General features: G+C 42.0%; 1 protein-coding gene across 4 annotated transcripts in view; it reads left to right on the plus strand.

Moving 5' to 3' along the window:
• RGL1 (ral guanine nucleotide dissociation stimulator like 1) overlaps nucleotides 1-24,160 on the plus strand; it is a 279,015-nt gene that overhangs the window by 140,058 nt on the left and 114,797 nt on the right. For 2 of the 4 annotated variants that reach the window (XM_067728886.1, XM_067728887.1), the window contains exon 3: nucleotides 6,459-6,569. The exons of 1 other annotated variant lie outside the window; for it this stretch is intronic. In XM_067728886.1, the coding sequence (XP_067584987.1) occupies nucleotides 6,459-6,569 (111 nt within the window). Of the gene's footprint in view, nucleotides 1-5,327; nucleotides 5,508-6,458; nucleotides 6,570-24,160 lie in introns of those variants that run through there. One more of the 4 variants, XM_067728888.1, reaches the window with a different exon arrangement.

Raw genomic sequence — 24,160 nt, forward strand, 5'->3', positions numbered from 1 at the left:
AGGATATCATAGGCTGGCATTGAGTTTGAGGACAAAGCCATGGCCTTCCCATTTCATACCATCTTATGCTGATATTGCCATCTTTAAGGCAAGTTCTTAACTACTTATTTTCAAGTCCAGTGTCTGTTATACTTGCACTGCTCTTACTTCTCTGTCATGCAGTACAATCTATTACCTAAGCAGATACCTAAAGAACATGCAGATTGCAAACCAAATGCAGTAAATGAATACAGAATTACATTAAAGGGAAAGAGTGTGGGGTTAGGGAGGGCAGGAGATATATTTTTATTCAAGGCCCCCTATGTTCCAAGCACTCCATTAGGTGCTTTATATAGCATAGTTTATTCTGTTAGATACTTTATATAGGATACTTTTTTTTAACACTCATGATAAGCATGAAAGGAAACAGATAAGGACACCAAACCTGTGAGAAGTGAGGGTCAAACTCTTGGTTGACACATTGTCTAGAGCTGGGATTCAAATCCTGGCTCTTCGATGCCAAATGTCTCACCATTTACCCAGACACATAAGTATTACTACATGTCAACCTACATGCATAAGTATACTGTCATAATTTTTATATTTTTCATTTTTTTCTTGCAGCCAGAGATGTAGAATAAAATCCAGAAAAGTATGGTATCATAGAAGCCAATGAATAAATAAATGAATAAATGGAGTACGTAAACTACGTATTTCCACTTCTAGATAGATTCTCTTAAAGAATCTGCACACCAGCTTCTTACGTTTGCTCTTACAAGTTCTCTATTTATCGGCTCTGCTGAAACTGTAGAGCAAGAAAGCTTTTTTTTTTTTTCCTTTAGTTTGGGATTCTTCCACACCTCTTCCTTTTTCCTGTTATATCCTAAGAATCTTCTATTGCTACTGACTGTCAGTCATCACCAAATATGGCAACATAAAACTATTCCTAGCAACATCCTAATGCTTTAAGTATAGATCTTTTCCGATCTCCTTCATCTCCCCCTCAACTTTAACAAATTTTCAAGTGTACAGTACATTACTGTGAACTATAAGCACAATATTGTACAGTAGATCTCTAGCCCTTTTTTTTTTTTTTTGCTACCATGCAACAAAACCTTTATCTAGCACTTTTTAATCTTGCGTAACTGAAACTCGATACATATTGAAAAGCAGTTCCTTATTTCTCCCTCCCCCACCCCCCTGGCAACCACCTTTCTACTTTCTGCTTCTGCCACTTTGATTACTTTAGATGCCTCATCTAAGTGGAATCATGCAGTATTTGTCCTTCTGTGACTGGCTTATTTTACTTAGCATAATGTCCTCCAGGTTCATCTGTGTTCTCACACATACAGGATGTCCTCCTTTTTTTAAGGCTGAATAATATTCCATTGTCTGTATATACCACATCTTCATTTTTGTTTTTTTTATATTAACTTTTATTGGAGTATAGTTGCTTTACAATGTTGTGTTAGTTTCTGCTGTACAGCAAAGTGAATCAGCTATATGTATACACATATCCCCTCTTTTTTGGATTTCCTTCCCATTTAGGTCACCACAGAGCATTGAGTAGAGTTCCCTGTGCTATACAGTAGGCTCTCATTAGTTATCTTTTTTATACATAGTAGTGTATATATGTCAATCTCAATCTCCCAATTCATCCCCTCCTTCCCCCCTGGTATCCACACGTTTGTTCTCTACATCTGTGTCTCTATTTCTGCTTTGCAAATAAGTTCATCTGTACCATTTTTCTAGATTCCACATATAAGTGATATTATATGGTATTTGTTTTTCTGTCTTTCTTCACTCTGTATGACAGTCTCTAGGTCCATCCACATCTTTGCAAATGGCACAATTTCGTTCTGTTTATGGCTGAGTAATATTTCATTGTATATATGTACCACATCTTCTTTACCCATTCATCCATTGATGGACATTTAGTTTGTTTCCACATCTTGGCTATTATGCATAGTGTTACAACGAATGTGGGAGCACTCAGGTCTCTTTGAGATCTTGACTTAAATTCTTTTGGATAAATACCCAGTAGTGGGATTGCTGGATCATATGGTAGTTCTATTCTTAATTTATTGAGGAACTTCCACATTGTTTTCTGTAATGGCTGTACCAATTAACATTCTTACCAAGAGTTTCCTTTTCTCTACATCCTGGTCAACACTTGTGGGGTTTTTTTTGTCTTTGGTTTTTTTTGTTGTTGTTGTTGTTTTGCTTTTTAAAGTAATGGCCATCCTAAGAGGTGTGAGCTGATATCTTATTGTGGTTTTGATTTGCATTTCCCTGATGATTAGTCATGTTGAGCCTCTTTTCACATAATGTTACCATTTGTACAGCTTTGGAGAAATTTTTTTTAGGTCCTTTGCCCATCTTAAAATTCAGTTATTATTATTATTATTATTTGGTATTGAGTGTAGGAGCTCCTTATATATTATGGATATATATTACGGATATTAACTCTTTATCAGATATGTTATTTGCAGATATTTTCTCCCATACCATAGGTTGCCTTTTCACTCTGTTATAATTGTTTGCTCTGCAGAAGCTTTGTAGTTTCATGTAGTCTCACTACATGATTTTGATGTCATATCCATGCTTTTGATGTCATATCCATGAAATCATTGCAGACACCAATGCTATGAAGCTTTTCCCCTATGTATTCTTCTAGGAGTTTTATAGTGTCAAGTCTTATGTTTAAGTCTTTAGTTTATTTTGAGTTGACTTTTGTATATGGTGTAAGATAAGCGTTCAATTTCGTTCTTTTGCATGTGGATATCCAGTTTTCCCAGCACTGTGTGTTGAAACTTGTCAGAACTAATAAATGCATTGAGTAAAGTTGCAACATTTAAAATCAATATATAAAAATCAGTTGCATTTATATACACTAATAATGAATAATCTGAAAATGAAATTAAGAAAACAGTCCCACTTACAATAGCATTGAAAAGAATAAAATGCCTAGGAATAAACTTAACCAAGGAGTTCAAAGACTTGTATGCTGAAAAGTATGAAACATTGCTGATATCCTTTTAACAAAACTTGACCTGTTCTCTAAGGGCCATGCTAGATCATGGGTAGATTAATCTGGTAACTAAATTCAAACTTAGTTATAAATGGCTTACTGGTTTATCCTTCCCACATATTGACCAGAAGTATTTTAACCCAAAAGTATGTGTAATAAGGTAATACTGACTTGAGCTGCCTGCATGTGGAATATTTTAAAATAAATATTTAAAAATTATAAACTGCAACACTTGATTGCTGTATCTAAAACCAACCTTTCTTTGAGGATCAACATTTGGATAAAATCACGTACATTATCAGGTATAAATACAAGTAGTCATTCAGAGAAAACCTCTCTGAAATTATTCAGCAAGAAGACATCATTTTAGATTTCCCCACATTGTATACGTACAACTTTTCAGTGAGTCTGGGAAAATGCAGTTTGGGAGGAAGTGCAGTAATAATGAGGGAATGGAGCTTTTTCTGATCATGTGCTAGGTGTTTTGTATATAAGTTCCATTTAATCCTTTTTCAAACTCTATGAGATCGATGTTTGTCCCATTTTACAGATAAGGAAATGAAAGCCCAGGGAAGTAGCACCCAAGTTCACTCTTAATGTAAAACCAGGATTTGAAGTTGCATCTGCTGGAAGCCTGTTTTCCCCTTACACACCAGGTGACCAGCCTGGGAATTGGTGGAGTAGAGAGGAGGCTGAGGAGATATGAAACCTGAGTGGAGCCTTGTGAGTTATAAGCTGCCCTGTCTAGGAGGGCTTCCCGGGGGGGCGTGGTTGAAGAAACTTCTCGATATCCCTGGAGTGGAAAACTGAGAATGAAATTGCTTTGGCAAGCTAAAATGGTAACGAGAACTCTCTGCCTTAAAAATCAGGTTAAAATAGTGGTGAAATTAATCTTATGGGTTCCTTAACTGTCCCCAGGTGCATCTTGTGTACTTCAAGATCACTGAATAGGGGTGGTCCTGGGAGCTGAGGATGGCTTAAGAAGCAGGGAGGTAAGTCTTCCACACCATTTCCTCTGGACACTGGGGACACTCTATCCTGGTGGTCACAGAAGGGTCTAGTTTATGCGTTTTTTTTTAAATAGAAATGATCACTTCCGTTTTATAAAAAGAGTGTCCTGTCTCTCCACAGTTACTGAGCCCCGTAGGTTCTGGTTGTATGCGGGGAACTTTGCTGAGTGACTTGAAGATGTTCAAGTGTCCAAATTTTTTTTTCCTTGATATGGCCTGTCATTTATTTTGCTCTCCTGGGTACATCAGTACACTTGATTCTCTAGCTTTTCAGTTCGTAATGTATTTATTATTAACCAAAGCCCAGCCTTATGCCTTAGCATGGCAATTAGTGAGAGGCCTTTCTTTAAAAAAAATTTAAAGGCGACTAAATTCATTTAGGGCTGAATAGTATAAAAGACATGAGCCCTAAACGTTTTTGCAATTGGCATGGAATTGTCACGTGCCAAAGTTTGATTATATTATCATCTGGTATCTTGCTGTTGATTTACTTTCTGTTAGGACAAAACTCCCTCTGGCAGTCTCCTCATGAATGGCTCTTTCCCTGCAGTTATTATCCCACTGTGTCCCTATAGTACAGACAACTCAACCCATGGTGATGGGTCACAAAGACTCACAGAACCTCCGGGGCCACTGGTGGCCCCATTTCCAAGCTGTCAGTCTCAGCAAAACCCTTTCCTGCTTTGTCCCTTTCCCTCCCACTGTGGCCAGTTACAGTTGGATGAGCCTTATCATATGGGTGGTAGAAAGAAGTCCAGAGCCATTTCCTGTTGATGGTGTGCTGATGCAGGACAGGGGCAGCGCTTGGGCATGGGTTTTGGAATACTCTCTGACCAATTCTTTTCTTGTCCTAATGAAAAACTTCTGGGCTTCTAGTATTGCCACTCTCATTGGGGTCGCCCTGATTGAATCTAAATTCAATAGGTAACAGGCAGATAATAGACGTTTTTCTGACCGCCTCCTCCCATCCTTTTTTGCACCTCCCCTTCCCCCTTTATTTCTTTGAGCGAAGGAAAGGAGAAACACACTTGATTCCTCATACCACACCCAGATCTTTTTTGGCACCTGGTGGCCAATCAGGAAAACCTGATCCACTTGAAAGGGTAGTTGTCTGCCGATCACTATCAGAGCTGGAGAAATCACTGCGCGCTAAGCTAACTTTATCCATGGGATTTCAGAGATGGAGAGTGTGCTCCTAAGCACAAACAGGAAAGCCTGACATCACGGAGCGGCGGAGTGGCGTGGGGAGGAGTCTGCGGCGCCCTCGCTCGCTCGCTCGCCGCGCTCCCTTTGTGGACGAGTCGCGCGCACCGGCGGCGGCGGGCGCGTGTCTGTGCTGGGTGCGCGGCGGCCGCGCGGGGCCGGGGCTGGAGGCGCCGTGGCTGAGCCGGGCGGGGACTGCGTTCGCCTGGGAGCAGGGCGCATCATGCCGCGTCCACACACCGGAGAGAAAACTGAGAATGAAATTGCTTTGGCAAGCTAAAATGGTAACGAGAACTCTCTGCCTTCTCCCGAGGCTGCTCTGGTGGGGAATCTCCTCCCGCTTTCTCTGGGCGGGTTTTGGACTCACTCGGAGTGAACGGAGCAATCCGATTCCAGACTTGAGAGCTAAAGCTTTCTCCCTCGGCCTTCCTCTCTGCGTGTCTTCTCCCTTTAAGCCATACTTTCTCAGCAGTTGCCTTTGGTGTGTCTGGGCAGATGTGTGTCAGCAAAGGAAAACTTTTAAGGCAAAAGGACTGTGAGTCTGGGTGAACCGCGGAGCGCTTCTGTGTCCCAGCGGCTCTTTAAACAACACAAACTTCGAGTTTAGGGAAACCCAGGGGGTCGCTGCACACAGTTGACGTGTTGCTTTTTCTGCACATGCCAGATTATTTGACGGAAATGAAAACTTTCTACCTCCCGCTAACTTTGTGGGTTCCAAAACAATAAGAGGAGAAAAAGACATGCGAAGCATTTCACTCCAAAGGAGCGAGCACTCTTGGCATTTTAAACACTTGTTTGTGGCAGAGTTTAAAATGTAGTTTGCTCGAATAACGGAGCCACTTATAAAAGGACAACCTTTTTCTGCAAATGAATTATTTTTCCTCTCACTTGAGGAGGAAAAGTTAATCAGGACTAAACCCCACTTTCTTTAAGAAGAAGAAGAAAAAAAAGACTTTAAAAAACTATTTAAGATATGTGAGTGAGTCTAGGAAAAATAACTAAATGGAAAAGCCCGGGGATCCTGATATCAGGAAAGGGCTGGGGGCCAAGAAAATCTCAGCATTCCCTCTATCGCAATGTGTCTTGTGTTCCTCTGATTGTAATATTTATTTTGAACAGCCCATCTTATGCCCTGAGTGCTGTTGTAAGCAGCAAAGCAGCTGGGATAGATTGTGCTTAGCGGAGAGGAAAAAAAAAATACTCTTTTTCTTTCTCTTTGTCCCATCTCCTGGCAGAGCTCGATTCAGGACTGGGGTGAAGAGGTAGAGGAAGGAGCTGTGTACCATGTCACCCTCAAAAGAGTCCAGATTCAACAGGCTGCCAATAAAGGAGCAAGATGGCTAGGGGTGAGTAAAGCTGGAGAGATTGTGAACTTTGGACTTGCAGTGTCTCTTGTTCTGTGAATATCATTATTATTTAGCAGAGACAGGCTTTTTTTTTTTTTTTCTCTTCTCTTTTGGCCTTAAAAAGGAAACCACCAATGACCAAGTGCTTGCACTAGCAGTACCGGTCTCTTTTTGTACTTACTGTTTTCCAAAGCATCTCCCTTAGGTTTATCAATAATTCAGAACCTCTTAGAAACATCTTGAGGTATTTGACAAATAAAGTGGGAGTGGAGTGGCAGAAAGCGACACAGAGTAACAGGACCAAAAAATAGCACTTGTGTTAGACGAGAGCCATTTTGCCCAGATGGCATCCTTTTCTCTCTCTGTCTTCTCCACTCTTGATGCTGACAGCCCCTCTCCTACTCCTGTACCTTTACCAAGTACCCAGTGTGCTCAGGGGACCTGACATTCCAAATCTGCCTCCTATGAGGGATGGCAGATTTCCCACTGTTCATCCTTTCCAGAGCCTACGAGGAGGCAAATGCATGCTTAGTGCCCACGACTTCATGAGTAGAACGCGTAGAGGGCTGGGTCTTTGGAGAAACACAGCTTCCATAAACGAGATTTTTTTCCACTGAGATTTTAAAGTGATGGGTGAGATCATGTGAGTTTTTCATTATCTCCTAATGGATCCTTCAACATATCCCAGCTAAAGGGGATGTGAGGAATGGAAAGCTCGGGCAAACAGTGCTGCTTGGGCAAACATCATCATGTGGAAGAACGAAGGAATTCTTCATCTGGAGGTAGAAGTAATCACCAGAGAGCAGTGACAGATGACGCAAAAAGCCTAGGCGAACAGAGAGGATGGAGTGTGGTTTCACCTGGCCTTATTTTGGCCATATTGAGGCTTCACAGCTGATGGGCTTGAGAGCAATGAAGATTATGCACTGGCATCCAATCTTTACTGGCTTTAGGTTTCAGAAAATTCAGTTTTTTGAGCAGAAATCAAAGGTCGGGTGTGAAGGAGGACAGGAAACAAAACTACCCAGGACTTTGTGTTAAGACTAGAGGCAGCACGTGACTTGCAATTCCTGGAGTTTAAGGCAGGATGGCCAGCAGCAGTGATTTCCTCTGCCATGGGTCTGCTGGGCTGCTGACACAGGCGTTCACTGCTTTGGGCTTCCCCAGCTGTTTCAAGTCAGGCCCTTCATGCTCCGTACTGGGGGTTGAGGTACCGCCCACTAGGGCAGTAAATTGTTAGTGGCATCTGCAGGTGTGCTCTGGAGAGGTCGGAACCTTTCCTTTGAAAACCTGAGGTCTTCACTTATCCAGTAGGTACCTTACTTGGAATATGATTTTGAAATTAATTAGGTGTATCACCAGCAGACCTGATAGGAAAAGCAGAACTAGAGTTCTGACAAGTCATCGCTTTGTTTTTGGTGGTTGTGTTTATTGCATTTTATTTAAATGTGGTATTGATGTGGTTTGGCCTGAGTATTTCAAAATGATTCACAAGTTCTGAAGCAGCTGCCTTCAAAAAGGTCATTACATTTTCTGATGCCAGGTTGTTCCTCTTTTATAGTAAGACTGATGTTGCTTGGGCGACAGTTTTAAGTTTTTGGCCAAACACAATAGCGGTGAATGAGTAAGTCATGGAGAAATGGAGGGGTTAACTCTGGAGGTCCCAAACACACGAAGTATGGTTCATTTAGATGTTCCCAGTTGTTTAGTTATTCTCACTGACTGTTCCGTTCACTGGACTCCTCTTCTCTCCCCCTCTCCCAGAGTTCTCATATTTATACAGAGTTCAGAGTTGGTTCACCCTGGATTTAGCGGTAGAGCTAAAATATCAAGAGGGAAATATGTAAAAAGATTGCTTCTAGTTGATGGAGGAATCTGTCCTCAGAAGCCGATTCCTAGGGACTCTCCAACCCAGATCCCCCTTGTTTTCTTATCTTAGGTGTCCTGTTGGGAAGCACTGTTTTTGTCCTTGGAAATTCCAGATTTAATTAAATGTGACTCAACCAATCGAGCCATAGCAATTACAAAGCCTTTCTCTTTAGGCCGTGAGTGGCTTCTCTATATTTGTTTTTCCAGTAACCCTTTCAAAATTCTTCAAAGCAACCATTTTATTTAGTGACTTATTATTGAAATATAGTTGACGTTCACTCTGATGTTAGTTTCAGGTGTACTGCATAATGATCTGACATTTGCATTCGCTGTGAAGTGATCGCCATGATAAGCCTAGTAACCATTTGTCCCCATACAAAGTTATTGCAATATTGTTGACCATATTCCTCACGTCAGAGCAACTGGTTTTAGAGTGAACTAGAGACTGAAGTGAGGTGAGGGTATATCGAAATATGACAACAGTTTCTGAGGAAGGTAGTATTGTGATGATCTCTTTCTTTCCACATTAGGAATAAAGGTCCAGAGAGATTAAATTGCTTGCCAGGGTCACACAGCTAGGAAGTGGTAGAGGCTGGATTTGAACCCAGATGTTTAGTTCCTTGCTGCTGGGAGCTGCCTGGGACCCTAAGGCTGTTTCCATAGTGGTGGAAGAGAACTTCAACTCAGAAGAACAAGGCTGCTTATGATGTACTTTCCCCCCTAGATATTGCAGCTGGTGCAAGACTTGAGCAACACACCTTTCTTTTCTTTATGTTTTGAATGATAACTTGAGCTGCAAATTGAGATATTTGTTGTGAAGATGTGTATCTTATGATAAGCTCTCCATCTTGAGTGTATAAAGGGTCATACACCAAAGACGTGTGAGCTTATGTAGCACCTGAGGGTGGGCACGACTCTCACTACATGTCAAAAAGCCTAAGTGACTGAGTACGATGTTTGTAGTTTCTAGTACTCAGATCACAAAACAGAATTAAGATCCAGTTTGGGAATGATAGCAAAATAATTGCACATCCTTAGATGTGAAGTATCATACAATCCAAAAACATTTGGGACATTCTTTTTTGTTTTCTTTGTGAGATTTTGTGTTCAGTTGATCTTTTGAAGAAAAACCCTCTGTCTTTGGTCATAAAATATTCAACCAACTACCAGGCTGGACTTACTGGTACAGCAGCTGCATCTTTGTGAGGTTATTTTGGGCAACTTTGAAAAACTAAATATTATTGAAACACTGACCCAATTTTTCCTTTACAATAACATCTTAGACTGGGATAATTTTACCCAACTATAGCCGTCAAGGAAAAATGGTTCTGATTATGTCAGAGAATCATAAAATCTCAGGACTGGAAGAGACATTAAAAAGTAATTTTATCAGGGCTTCCCTGGTGGCGCAGTGGTTGAGAATCTGCCTGCTAATGCAGGGGACACGGGTTCGAGCCCTGGTCTGGGAGGATCCCACATGCCACGGAGCGGCTGGGCCTGTGAGCCACAAGTACTGAGCCTGCGTGTCTGGAGCCTGTGCTCCGCAACAAGAGAGGCCGCGATAGTGAGAGGCCTGTACACCGCGATGAAGAGTGGCCCCCGCTTGCCACAACTAGAGAAAGCCCCCGCACAGAAATGAAGACCCAACACAGCAAAAATAAGTAAATAAATTAATAAACTCCTACCCCCAACATTTAAAAAAAAAAGTAATTTTATCCAACCATTCAATTAGCTTGTAGAAAATTTTCAAGTAATTTTTGGAAGAGCAAATGGTGAAAAGTTATTTTTCTTTGGTCCCAGCATTGTGACTGTACATTGACAATGATGTGTAGAAACAATTTAAGAAAATATCAGTATTCTCTGGAAGCAGGAAATGTCCCATTTTAGGAGGAATACTCAAATGGACAGAGGAAAAGGATCCCACTGTTAGGGAAGGGGCTTCAGTGTCAAGAGCCCATTTTGCTGTCTTCGGAATATGGCAGCCTCAGGGTTCAGAAAAATGTATCAAACCCAAGATAAAGTCAAAGTGGGGATATTTGTTTCACAAGCACGATTGGTAGTGCCAGGTCACCTCTGCAAGGTTTGTGGGGAGTGGAATGGTCAGCGGATAGTCAAGTGGTTTTCTCAGTTCTGCGCTTCTGTGGCTGCGTGGTCCTTGTGGGGAGGCCCCAGTGCCTCCCTGCCCTGCGTCCTGTATTTATCACACTATCTCCCACAGAGGCCCTTGTTGGTTTGAATTGAAATACTTGATAGCTGGGAGGCTGGTAAAGATAGTAAAATAGGACAGGAGAAAAAAGAATGCATTTAGAAATAAAAGGAACTGGAAATCTGTTATAGAACCCAGTGGGTTATATGAGTGCAATGGTAAGATAACCACTTGTCACATCTGAATGGAGAAGTTTGACCTCACTTTGATGCAGTATTTGGACTGACTCTACCTGGTGTTTCCGTGGCATTGCTCTCCATGTTGCCTTTAAATGGCACACAGTTCCCTGAGTTTCGGCGAACTTCACTTCTGGGAAGCTTCTCCGATCTCCCGAGTGTGGAGGAGGTACCCCTTCTGCGCGTTCCAGAAGCATTCTCTATCTCTCTCTGATGCGTTTACCTCACTCTGTTGTAATTGCCTGTTTATTTGTATTTCCCATTAGACTGTAAGCTCCGTGAAGTGAGAACTATGGCCATCTAGTTGGCAGACACTCAGTAAGTGTTTGTTGAATGAGCGGATCAAGCTTCATGCCTTTCTGCGAGGCAAATATTGTCTTGATAAATATGAATGTATGGTTGCTCCTCATTTAAACCCAAATCAGCATGAAGATGTTAGCTTATAAAGAAAAGGAGGGGTGCATGGGAGTGAGAAAAACTAATTAGCTAATGATTACAGCTATCTTACATCCTTTCTGTAACAAAGCAGGGCACAAACAAAGGTAGTGATTATTCATTTTAACAACAACAAAAAAATCATGGCAGTGAATTAACTAGACAATCCCCCAGTGCCTTTTAAAGGCGAGCGGTCGGATAGTATTGAACGTTGAAGAAAGAAGGGCAATGCACAAGTTAGTGTTGGCAAGCGTTACCATTATGTATGGTCAGAGGGCTCAGGAGCGAGGGTTTTAGAACTGTAAGGAGATAAGCCCTAGAGGAGCCCTCAGTTTACAGTCTGTCATCCTTGTTTTCATCTAGGAATACAGGCCCTTGGGTTGCATTATTCCTGTCTATCGGAGTGTTTAATTTAGGCTTTAGAAAGTAAATTCCAAAATTTAGCAACCATCTGTAAATGAAGCAACTGATACATTTTTCATTTTGACCTTGGGAACACGTTTCTAAAATAATCCAATAGTACAGCATGTGGTGTACACCAATCAAGAAAATACGGTCAGTCTCAATTGCCTGAGCTATCGTTATTATGTTAAGTCCTTTCACTGCTTTCAGAATCTCTGGGGGTCTTTGTAAGGAATATTTAGCATGTAACCCAAGAACATCCATTTCAGTTCAGCAATCCTGGGGCCACTCAGCTGAGTGCAAGATACATGTCTGCCCCCAGCAAATACATGACAGTGTAATTATGAGTCACATTAATTCCTTATGCTTAAAGCATACATGCTGTTAAATTAATATTGTAAGCATATTTCATTGTTATTTCTGTAAAAGCATAAAGGAAACTTTCCTGGAGTTTTAAATTTAGAAAGAAAAGTAGAGCAATAAAGTCGATACTGTACCTTTTCCCCTTTAGCTGGAATTCACCACTGCCCCATCCCACTAATTTTAGTTTCCTTTGTCCGTGGCGTGCATATCCTTGTACGTATCCCCCTTCTACGTAATCAGAATCTTGTAGTGACTGTCTTATACATTTTACATTAAAATATGCAGTAATAAGCTGACATAAATAAAACGTTTAAGTTTCTACCAAGATATACTTTTTACAGAAAAAAAAAAAAGATTTCTGTAAACGAAGCAAGGCAAGTATTGGTTAAATGGGGGGAGATGAGGAATGTAGCTTTATTCTGTGAGAGAAGCTCAGCTTAGCTCGTGTCTGGATTGCTGATGGGTGTGGTTATCCCCACAGAGTCGATTTGGAATCTGGAGTTTGGGGCAGTTTCTGGGTTGTTTGCTAGTGAAACAGCCACTGTGAACTCCCTGACTGCTGTGGCCTATCTCTGTATGGTTCTGTCATCTGCATTTGAGTCTGCTAACCTCACCTTCGATAGGATTCATTTATCAACAGCCTACTTTATGCCAGACACCACGTTACATCTTGGGAATCCAAAGTAAAGCAAGACACCCCTTGTTCTTAAGGAAATTTCAGGTAGTAGGGGAGACAGGAACGGAAGCTGATTACCATATACTGCGGTAGGTGTGATCAGTGCTGCGTGAGAGATCTGCACTGGGTGTTAGGGGAACCCCAAAGGGCGGCATATAAATCAGATGGGAGTGGGGACTCCGGGAAGGCTGCACGGAAGAAGGGCCCTTTAGTGGAGAGTTGACGGATGATAGGAGTTAAATGAGGGTGTGTGGGGCACAAGAGACAGGCATTCCAGTCAGAGAGCACAGCATGGGGAAAAGCATGGGGGCCAGAGATGAGAGCCCTGTGTGAGGCTCAGCCTGGGGAAGGGGGAAGGGGGAAGGGGGAAGGGCCCCTGCTGGAGGACTGATGGGAAAGGAGGCCAGAGAGCAAGACTGGAGCCATGTCTGTGCTAAGCTGTAGAACCTGCTTTGTCCTGAATACTCTATAGTCAGCACTAAAGGGGCTTCAGCTGAGTGGGGTGATCAGATTTGCATTTGAGAAAGATGACTGACAGCTGACGGGTGGATGCATCGGGAAGGAGCCGGACTAGGGGAGGAGGCAAAAGTGGTCATGAAGTGAGGAAAGGAATGAGGATCCAGATGAAACTGGGGCAGCGGAACAAAGAGGGTGGACGGGGGAGAGTGCAGGGAGAGGCGGGACAGTGGTGGGAGTGGAGGGTGACGAGAGGAGGCCTGGCAGGTGTGGCTCTTAACCACCCTGGTTTCAAAGAGCAGGTCAAAAGCCTTCTGGCTTTCTGGGGTCAGCGCCATCCTCTTCTTATTGGATGAAATGTCCTGGGGACTTCAAGGCAGCCTTGCTCCACGTAAACACTAGCAAATGCCTCCTTTCCTGTCAGCAGGCCCTGCAGAGCAGACCCAGGCATGCCTGCTGTGTCCTGTCCAGAGACGAATCTCAGTTCAGGCTCATGAACGGGGCAGCAAGCACTGCTTGCTTCTCAGATTCCAGAGCACTTTGGAGAGCTGGTGGTTTCTGGTTTTGTTTTTTGTTTTTTTTTCTTTTCCTTCTAAAGTCTTCTGTTTCCTTACAAACTAAACAGATTGAATCTGTATGCCATGGAGAGAGAATAAATATGGAACCCACAGGACTATGATTACAGAGTTGTATTTTAGACAACAGCGGTTACACTTATAATTGTGTTGTTAGGGACGCAAGAAATTTTATGGTTAGGTGTCCTGGTCTTTTTTCCTCTTCCTCCTCAACGTCTTTAAACCCTTTCTGAAACTGTTTATCCCGGGTGCTGGCATTGGTGCTCTTAGAGGCTCACTCTGATTGCTGACTCCACTTGTACAGAAGAAAAAATTTGATAAGATCGAATTCTTCCTTAGTTTACCGCTTCCACAATTTCAGTCTTTCTCTCTTGCACACACACATAGACACACGTACACCATAAATTAAAATGTCTTTTCATGTCACGTTTTTTAGGGTTTGGTGCGTCTTTCTAATGTCATCTCATGACCTCTTCTATATAACTCATCAAAGTCTGACTTTGTTATTTTTTGCTTGGTTGCCCTTGTGTCATTATTGTGATTGACTAACTTTCTTCTGTTTAGGAACTGTCTTCAGTGTATAAAAGGATACAAATAGAGGGAGGAATGAAAGAATAAAGGTAGGACAAGACTACATTAGGTAGAAGACACCTTCTTGGAGGAAGCCCAGTTAGTCTTGTGCAGAGAGAGAGGCATGTCATTTACCACTGATCCTCTGGGCTTAACACTGTAGAAATACCTGTGCCTTTTCACCAGTGTGGCTGTGTATTGTGGTCTGATAAATGGGGTTTCTGCCTAGCTTGGTTCCTCAAAGCCGTCTTCTCCTTTATGTCATGCCGTGTATGACTGACTTCCAAGGATAATAACGGTGGTGGTTGGGAGTGGGATGGCGTGTTGTTGTTGGTTCTGTATATCCTTCCACACTCACAGACTCATTACCCTACATTTTCTAGTATAATTGTTTGTGCCATCTGTGGTCCATTCATTTGAATTCATTTCCACACAGTTAATCTCATCCCATGTTAACTCCCCCAGACATTCTCTGTTTGTTTGCTCTTTCGGCAAGGAATTGAGCAATTCAACTTTCCCCCTTTATTTTGTTTCCTGCCGATTTTAGTACCCATTTTCATCTTTTATAAAAGCAAAGCCAAGGCTGAGTCCTTCCAGCTTCATCATTCTAAAGATAATTTGAAGGCCAGAAACAAAGTGTTTCTGCTAAAAGTAGGATGTCTTTGGTAGGTGATATCAACTGAGGCTCTTGGCAACTTTCTTAGCAGCAGCTCTTTTCTAGTCAGATGCTGTTCTCATGCTGTCACTGCTGGTGACAGAGCTAGAATCTGTGGACAGTTTCTGTCTAACAAAAGTACATGTAATGGATATAGGTAAAAATAATTGAAACTGGGTTAGACATTGGCTAAAAATAAAATGCTTTACAGTCATGACTTTTCGAATTAAAATTGCAATACTTGAAATTCTTTGTTGAGGTGACTGATACTCCCAAATAGAAAATTCAGGAAATTGGAAGCATTGGGTTAGTTTGTGGAGCACAGGGAAAACATTTGCTGTTTTCTATCCAAATGCTGACTTCTCCTAATGACACAACACAATGAGCATATCTGATGAGCATATCTGTTTTGCAACCTAACCAAGAATTAACAGGGCCCAGAGCCATCAGGGCGTGGCTGGGGTTCTTTCTCCTGGCTGGGGGCCTTTGTATTTGCTCTTTCTTTTCACGGGTGTTTCCAGCAGGAGTGCCAGTTGAGGGAGGTAACCTATGCTTTGGAGCCAGACAGGTGTGAATCCAGAGCTGGCCTCCGCCCCATGTGCGGCTATGTGAAGTAGGGCTCTGAAGTTACTTAACCTCTCTCAGCCCGAGTTCCTCACGTGGAAAGGGAGGAGATGAGCAGTCCTCTCTGGACAGAGTTACTGTGAGGAGTGAGTTGTGTGTGTAAGGTGCTTGGCGCAGAACCTAGGGTATGGTCTGCCCTCCCTCACTGAGTGGTGGGGCTCTCATCGGGACCCCACCATCTGGGTCCTCTTTGAACCCCATGGTGGAAACTTGCAGAGGCGTGGTTCTGCCCTGGACGCTTGTGGTTGTGTAGCATCCAGACCGCTTGATTGAAACACGGTCTTAGTGAGGCTTCATGTTCCTGACATCCCTTTCTCATTTTGCACGTCTGGGAGGAAGGGCCGTGGCAGGGTTTAGTAATCCTTGTTTATTAGAAGTAATATCTGTTGTCGTGTTTTCTCTGTCTGGCTGCCTGTACAGTGAAAGATGATTATTGCCTGGGCTCCAGTATTTCGCATTTCAAATTCCTTCAGTTTTCCTGTGTAGTTAATTTGTCGGTGTTCTGATTTTTATGCTTTAAAAATATTGTACTAGTTAACAACGGGCTGTATTCTGTCTCCTGTATTTGCCATTTCTGCCTGAAAAATGGGAAGGTAGGAAACAATTTTTCTAAAAATTGCTTGGCAAGCATTATGCTAATCATTCTTCGTTGGGCATAATTTAGGATGTGAGTAAATTGTGTTTTCACAAGTTAAAGTAAAGGTAAAATTTCTCATTGGGCTGCATGTTGATTAGCTAATGCAGTACTTGAGCCCCAAACTAGGTCTGTGCTGAATTGCTCCCGAGGTTGTGGCTTTCACAATGTCACAGGACTTTCTAAATCTTCACTTTCATCATCTGTGAAATGGGGATAATCGTTCTGCCCGTGGGTTTTGTGAGGATCATATGAGTTAATGTATATAAAAGTACTTTTTAATATGTAAATTATTATACAAATACAAGGATTTTTTTTTTTTTTTTTTTTTTTTTTTTTGCGGTACGCGGGCCTCTCACCGTTGTGGCCTCTCCCGTTGCGGAGCACAGGCTCCGGACGCGCAGGCTCAGCGGCCATGGCTCACGGGCCCAGCCGCTCCGCGGCATGTGGGATCTCCCCGGACCGGGGCACGAACCCGTGTCCCCTGCATCGGCAGGCGGACTCTCAACCACTGCGCCACCAGGGAAGCCCCAAGGATATTCTTATTGTTATTTAACCGTAAGGCCGTTTTTTTTTTTTTTCTTCTCACCACCAAAGTGCGTGATTGGCATATGGTCTGTTCATTAGTCCTGCCTTTCTTCCCTCATCCCAGTGGGAATCGTTTCTATATTTTTTTCTTCCTATTTGCTGATTACCTAATGATATCTTCATGCTCAGCAAGCAGTAGTGTTTCCTCTGTCATGACCACTGTTACTAGTAGTATGCTTGGTGCATTGAAAGTGCAGAGATGGCTTCTCTCAATAGGTGGGATGTGGGAACAAATATCCCATACTCACAGGATTCTAAAGACAAATGCAGTAAATATCTTGCATATGAACACTTCCTACTTTGTCTTTATTTTCTTATTCCCTCTCCAGTATGATTTTGTTTTGTTTTGAGGTAATGGCTGTTGATTCTCTTTGATTCTCCCTTTCTTTGGAGTACTTTTAATTTGTTGCAGAGAAGGATAGTAAAGTTAATGTGCCCAGGAATGGAAAGTGCTTCCAGCCTTTCAGAGCTGCTGGAAAATCAGCACTTGGTTTTAGGCCAAACCCTGATGTGGGACTTGAACTCATGACCTAATGCCATAGGCAAAATGTTACCAACCAGCCCACACTGACCCTCATAAGATGCAGGCATTTAAAATACTTCCTTTGAGTAGTCAGTCCTCTTGTTGCTTTTTGGGTTCTCTTCTCTCTTGCAGCCTTTTCTTATGGCGTTCCTGGCTTCCCTGTTAGGAATACAATTTTAGTTTTATGATCTATTTTTCTCACCGTCTTTCCATTTGCTTATTACAGTTGCTTCCTTCTTGCTTTCCATTTCTCCTGTGTGAGTTCCTTGTTTTGTTCCTGTTCCTTCCTGTCCTTCTTCTGGATTAAAAATAGTCTCCGGGGTCTCTGGCTGCTTGCCCACGAACTTGGCCTTTCTTCTATTCATATAGGGTCCCCCCTGAGTATCGTAAGATCCTTTCCTATTCTCTCAGGATACTCAGACTCCTGCATCCATTCTCTGTTATTTACGCCTGTTCTCAGCTGACTTGTGGGGCTAACTGACCCCCGTACTCTGAGCTGTAATTGAAAAATTAAATCTCTTGCACAAAGATGCTGAATAAGTGATTTGCTCACGTTAAGTGTTACTGACAGACACTGAATCCTCCCTGCGTGTGCTGACTCTGTACGTGGAACAAAAGGAGAAGGGACCTTACACACTGACTCAAGGTGCTTGTGTAACATCATCTATGTGCAAAGCAGCGGGGCCGGGATCCGCTGGGCCCAGGACCAGCTTTCACCCATCACGCTGCTGTGGGTATCCTGGACGGTCCTGCTGCCGCTTCGCTCCCACACAAGTGTTTCTCAGGGAGCTAAAGTTGATTCAAGTGTTTCTTCGTGAACATTCTTTGTTTAGCTTTGAAGGATTATGATATTCTTTACAAAAATGACTTTCTATCCATTGTTGACCTAGACAATCCACAAATGAGTGTCTGCTCGAGGGATAAAGCCTTGTAAAACTTTAGATGACTGGGCCGCAAAGCGCTGATGGCAGCAGCTCTGATTTCAGCCCCCATCCCTAACCTGAACTCCCTATTTTGCCAAGAGTTACAGCAACAGGGTTGATGATACTCTCCTATGTGGCAGATGAAAGCTTAAAAGTTTTCCTTCCATCTCTCTGACCCTCCAGCTCCCTATGTGGTTATGTCTTCATTGAAAGAACTAGCCCTATTCTTAGTTGAGAATATAGAGTTGTAGATTTCATCATCCACAGTGAAGTCCACGTTTATATGCAGCTCTCTGCTCCTCCTGTCACTGCATATGCTATTGTATCAGCTTGCAGTGCTTTTCTGTTCACTGATTGACTGATAAACTACTTACCTTTCAAGTCCCAGCTCAAATGTCATCTGTACTCTTCTACTTTCCCTGATCCCTCTTTGGGAATAATTATCCTTTTATCTGGGTCATCTTAGCACTTTAGGAAAAGCTCTATTACAGCACTTGTCACATTGTATCCTTTTTTTAAAAAAATGTTTCACTTTGCCCTGTTCATTTGAGCTTCTCAAGGGCAGGGGGTGGGACCATCTTTAATCAATCTTCATATTCCCATCACTTGGAACCATGTCCAAGCCATAGTCAGTATTCAGTAAGAATCTTACACGTTGTTTGACCTAATCTCTATTATAAAACATGTGTCTTCATGACTTTTTTTTTTTGGGCCATTTGGTAACGTAAATCGCATTCTTTGAAACAAAAAGGAAAGTATTGAATAAATAAGCGAAATCTAATTTGTATTTTATACTTCAACTGATGACACAAGACAAAAAAGGAAAAATGCTGCTTTTGCCTCATTTTTGTCATCGTTGCTTTTTTCTACACATTTCATGATCTTATGAAAATTGGTTTAACTATGATGGTGGCCTCTATAGGTAGAATAGCGTGGTATTTAAAGTTAATCCATAAGCTTCTTGGTGACATACAGGTTTGAATCATGAGTCAAGGATAGACCTCTGAGAACCCAATTCTGCTTTGGATTCCAAAGTTGTTTTACTTAGGGGTTTCACATATTTTATTTGGTCTCTTATCTGAGGGCTGCAATTTGCTTCAAGCTTGTATTAACCCAGTATCAAAGCACTTTGGCTTTGTTCTGTAGAACACATTTTTGTAAAGGGATCTGACACCCTTTATGCTCATAACCACTAGGGTCATGCACATAATGATGAAGCTGCTTCTCTGAGATTTGGGGGGCAGGCTTGTTGTGAACGGCACCTTCTGGGGTGTGCTCCTCTTACCAGAATTCATTGGCAAGAGGGGATTTTTTAAAAAGTGACATAAATGATACTCTATTGTATAACACAGTAGTATCTGTAGACTTTTCAGTTTTCGTTAGTAAAATTCAGCTGCTTTTGCTCTCTTACCCTCTCAGAGTTTCCTCTGCTACGTGGTCTTACATTCTTAACTCTTAAATTTCGACTTCAAAACAAAACAAAAAGCCTACGCTAGAAGTTTTTGGCAGTCCAGCTGTCGTTAGGTGTTTCCCGTCAGACTGTCCCAGTGTAATTGGCTCTGTCAAGGTCAAGTTTTCTGACTGCTTCTGGTCCTTCTTGCCTTTTATCCAAACCTGTTATCCTTACCCTTTTCTTTTTATAGGGATTCAATGGCATACATGTTTGCTTTGGAAAAGAGGGAAGAACCTTTTCAAAACAATATTATTCTTAAAAGAGTGATGCCACAACATTGTACACGTTATTTTTACAAGAAGAGGAAAAAATCACCCATAATTCTACCACAGTAACACAGTTCTTTAAACTTTTGCTTTTTATCTTCCAATCTTCGTTCACAGGCGCACGTTTTAACATAGTTGCAATCGTGCTATTTATTCAGTTCTTTTAATCAGTAAGATATATTTTTCAGAACAAATTCTCTAAAAGTTACTCTCTGGTTTGAATCTTATGTGCATTTGTTATATTTCTGATGTCACAGACAAAAGAATGCATTTGGACTTGGAGGAGTTTCAGAGCGATACTGCTTGTTATTAGTTAACAAGCCTCATTTCTGTTCTTCTTCCTTGTGAAATCTCCTATCCTTTATCCAGGCTGTGAGCTTTCACTAGGAGCCTGAGAGTACGGTGTGAGATGAGGACGTGTGAGCAAATATGCAGTGCAGTTCAGCAGGGGTGGATGGCTCCCCTCCCTTCTGTTGGGCACCTTCGTGGGTCCTGCTGCTCTGGGGGATGTGGGACCAGAGCTCTGAGGGCTGCACTGTTCAGTATGGCAGCTACTAGCCTCATGTGCCTATGGAGCACCTGAAATGTGGCTAGTCTGAATTGAAACGTTCTGTGCGTGCAAAGTCCACGCCAGATTTCGAAGACTTTGTATGATAAAATACTGTAAAATAGCTCAGTCATTTTCTATAGCAGTCACATGTTGAAATGATAATATTTTGATATAACAGGTTAAATAAAATATATTGTCAAAATGAGTTTCACCTGTTTCTATTTACTTTTTTTTTTTTTTAATGTGGCTACTAGCAACTTTAAAATATCGTACTGTGGCTGGCAGTATCTTTCTATTGGACAGTATTGCTCCAGGGCCTTGCCTTTCAAAATGCAGGGTATAGCTTAAGAGTGGGCTCTGAAATCAATTTAGTGGGTTAAAAAATCAATATTTCAAAATTGGAACAGAATGAGATAAAAAATATTAGAATAACATTGTTGTGAAACTTGTTTTAAATATGTGCAAGTAGGTACTGAGTCATGTGTAAAAGGCATCTTTTCTTTTTACTGTAAATCATGGTTAAGAAGTTTGAAACTCACTGCTCTAGTGTGGTCCAGCTTAATCAACGCATCACCAGGAGGCCTGGTCTGCTTTGTAAGAGGGCAGGTTGCTACCGGCAACACCATATAAATGTTAGGTCTGGTTGGTAGAAGCTCTTCTGGAACAATTCAACCAAACCAGACCCTGCAGGAAAGTAAACCTGAGCGTTGGTGCTCATCCTAAAAGCAGTAGCTCCTCAGGGGACTCCCAGAGTGAAGGGTGGACTAAGAATGGTTATAGCTTTGGCGACCGAAGTCTGGACACGTGTGCTCAGCACTAAAGTGTTCCTTAAGCCCAGGAGAGACTTTCTTTTATCTGATGAGTTGCTTCTTGAAGATGTCTTCAAAATTGCCTCATGGGTAGTGATTCTTTCTAAGAAGGAGAGTGGTTTCTTAAGGACCTTGGAGTCAAGCTGGGTTAGACAAGGGTTCTCTTTGACCCTTAGATCCTCCACCCACCGTGTCCTGTTGAAATCAGAAGAGGCTGTACTGTCATCTAGGCTCACACCAGTCCTCTTCCCTCTTGACAGAAAGAAAACATGTCCTTACAGTATGCAAGATGTAGGGGGAGTCACCAGGGCTGTGTCTTTGGCTGGGCTCTAAACAAAGGACACTTAAAGCCACAGAGAGAGGCGGAGATAAGCCTCCAAAAATGAAGTTTATGGGGTTGCTTGGGCCTTGTGTTTATTCTGACAGTTGTAAAAATTCTTTTGGGCTGACCCATTTTTCCTTTCTTAATTAAAAAAAAAAAAAATCTGGCAGGCAAGAGTAAGAAATGTAAAACATGTGACTAATGCCTCAGCTTTTTCTCCTGGAGCCAGATTCTTTAAAATTATACCTTAGACATGCTTGATGTTTTAAAAACAGTTGCCCACAAAAGCCACCAAACATTTGTTTCCGAAACTTGTAGACTTAGATGGCATTCATTTTCAGTAAAGAGTCCAAAACACAATATTTAGGAGTTATTGAACTGAAATCTTCTTTGGAGATTTTGCTGTGGTGAATCAGATTACCCTAGGAACTGGCAGAGGGCCAGGCAGCCTTTCGCCTCTTTTGCTTGAGTATTTCCAGTCCTGTTGGTAGTTACCCAGAATCTTTGAGGGAGTCAGACGAAATGATCTCCAAGATCCCTTGTAGATGGAAAGTACTATGATGTCGGTGATGTAGTGGATTGGCAAGCAGGAGCTGTGTTTATGTTGACCTCTTCTTGTTCTGTACCCATCACAAATAATTCACTCTTTCTTTCATTGATTCACTTATTCATTCAAATTTGACTCCTGCTATGTGCCCAGTACTGTTCTTGGTCTCTGTAGGCTTTTGAGCACTTTTATTACAGTGGATTTGAGGGCCTCCAAAGTTCAGTTCCAGTCTCTCCCTCTCTAGTGTTATTTCCTGTGTCTCACTTTTACATATTCCACACTTTAACCTAACTACGCTACTTTCCTGTCCCAGGGTCTTTTTCCCCAACTGTTGCCGCTGTCTGAAATGTCCCCCTTCCCCCTAATCTCCTGTGCAAATCCCAGCCATCACCCAGATTCCAGCTCACATGCCATTTCTTTCACAAATCCACTTCGGTTTCCCAAATGGTGGTAAATTATCCTTTTCTGAGTTCTGTAGCACTTTGTACTTCTCTTGTGATTCACATGTAATCGTATTAGGTTGAACCGTATGAGATTGCCATATCAGTAAGTTAAAAATGGTTGAATATTGGCAATTTTATATTCTTTTTAATATTAGTGTTCATGTATGGAACTTAAATTAGGTCTTTTTACACATGTACTACACTCATGACTCATGTTTACCTAAGATTCCTTGGTCTTTTAAATTTTTGTAATATTAATTTTTATGAAACTAAGTCTCATTTAGCCTGTAGTTGGAGAGTTGATTTTAAAAAGGTCTAGTTGTAGAAAATATTTATTTTTATGAAATCTAATTTTATTAGTCTTAGCTAATATTCCTGATTTTTGTTGTTGTTGTTGTTGGGGTTTTTTTTGCGGTACGTGGGCCTCTCACTGCTGTGGCCTCTCCCGTTGCGGAGCATAGGCTCCGGACGCGCAGGCTCAGCGGCCATGGCTCACGGGCCCAGCCGCTCCGCGGTATGTGGGATCTTCCCGGACCGGGGCACGAACCCGTGTGCCCTGCATCGGCAGGCGGACTCTCAACCACTGCGCCACCAGGGAAGCCCAATATTCCTGGTTTAAAAAAAAGTCTTCTAAAATTCTGATTCCATAAGTCAACGTACCAGATATAACTTTCAATTCAGTTTAATAAAGGTTCTATATAATTGTCTGCTTCATTTGTTAAAATGATTTAATCAACGTGGCCAAAGACAAAACTCTTTGTTATATTACTAGAGACATTCCCTGCTCCTAGCCGTACTCACTAGTTGACATTGCTTTACCATTCAGCATTCCCTGACTACAGCGAGTCCCCTACCTACGAATGAGTTCAGTTCGGAGAGCGCATGCGGATTCCAATTTGTTCATAAGTCCAACAAAGTTAGCCTGGGTACCCAACTAACACAATTGGCTATGTACCGCTGCTTTTATGCTTGCTTCCAGACATCCTGGGCTTGAAATAAAGGTACTGTACTACTGTACTCTATACAGTAATGTACAGTAAAGTACACAAAAGTACAACCACTTGTAGAGGATGCACACAAGTGACAATGTACACCAGCCACGTGAACTAACTTACATGATTGGATGTTCACATCTTTGAAAGCTCGCAACTTGAAGGTTCGTATGTAGGGGACTTACTGTATTTGACTGGAATACAACTCTACAACCGTTGAACCCCTAGGGCTCTATCAGATCCATAAAGATAAAGAAGATGTGGCACATATATACAATGGAATATTACTCAGCCATAAAAAGACACGCAATTGAGTTATTTGTAGTGAGGTGGATGGACCTAGAGTCTACCATACAGAGTGAAGTAAGTCAGAGGAAGAAAAACAAATACCGTATGCTAACACATATATATGCAATCTAAAAAAAAAAAAAAGGTCATGAAGAACCTAGGGGCAGGACAGGAATAAAGACGCAGACCTACTAGAGAATGGACTTGATAACACGGGGAGGGGGAAGGGTAAGCTGGGACGAAGTG

This window comes from Pseudorca crassidens, chromosome 2, assembly GCF_039906515.1.
Source record: "Pseudorca crassidens isolate mPseCra1 chromosome 2, mPseCra1.hap1, whole genome shotgun sequence".
NCBI lineage: Eukaryota > Metazoa > Chordata > Mammalia > Artiodactyla > Delphinidae > Pseudorca > Pseudorca crassidens.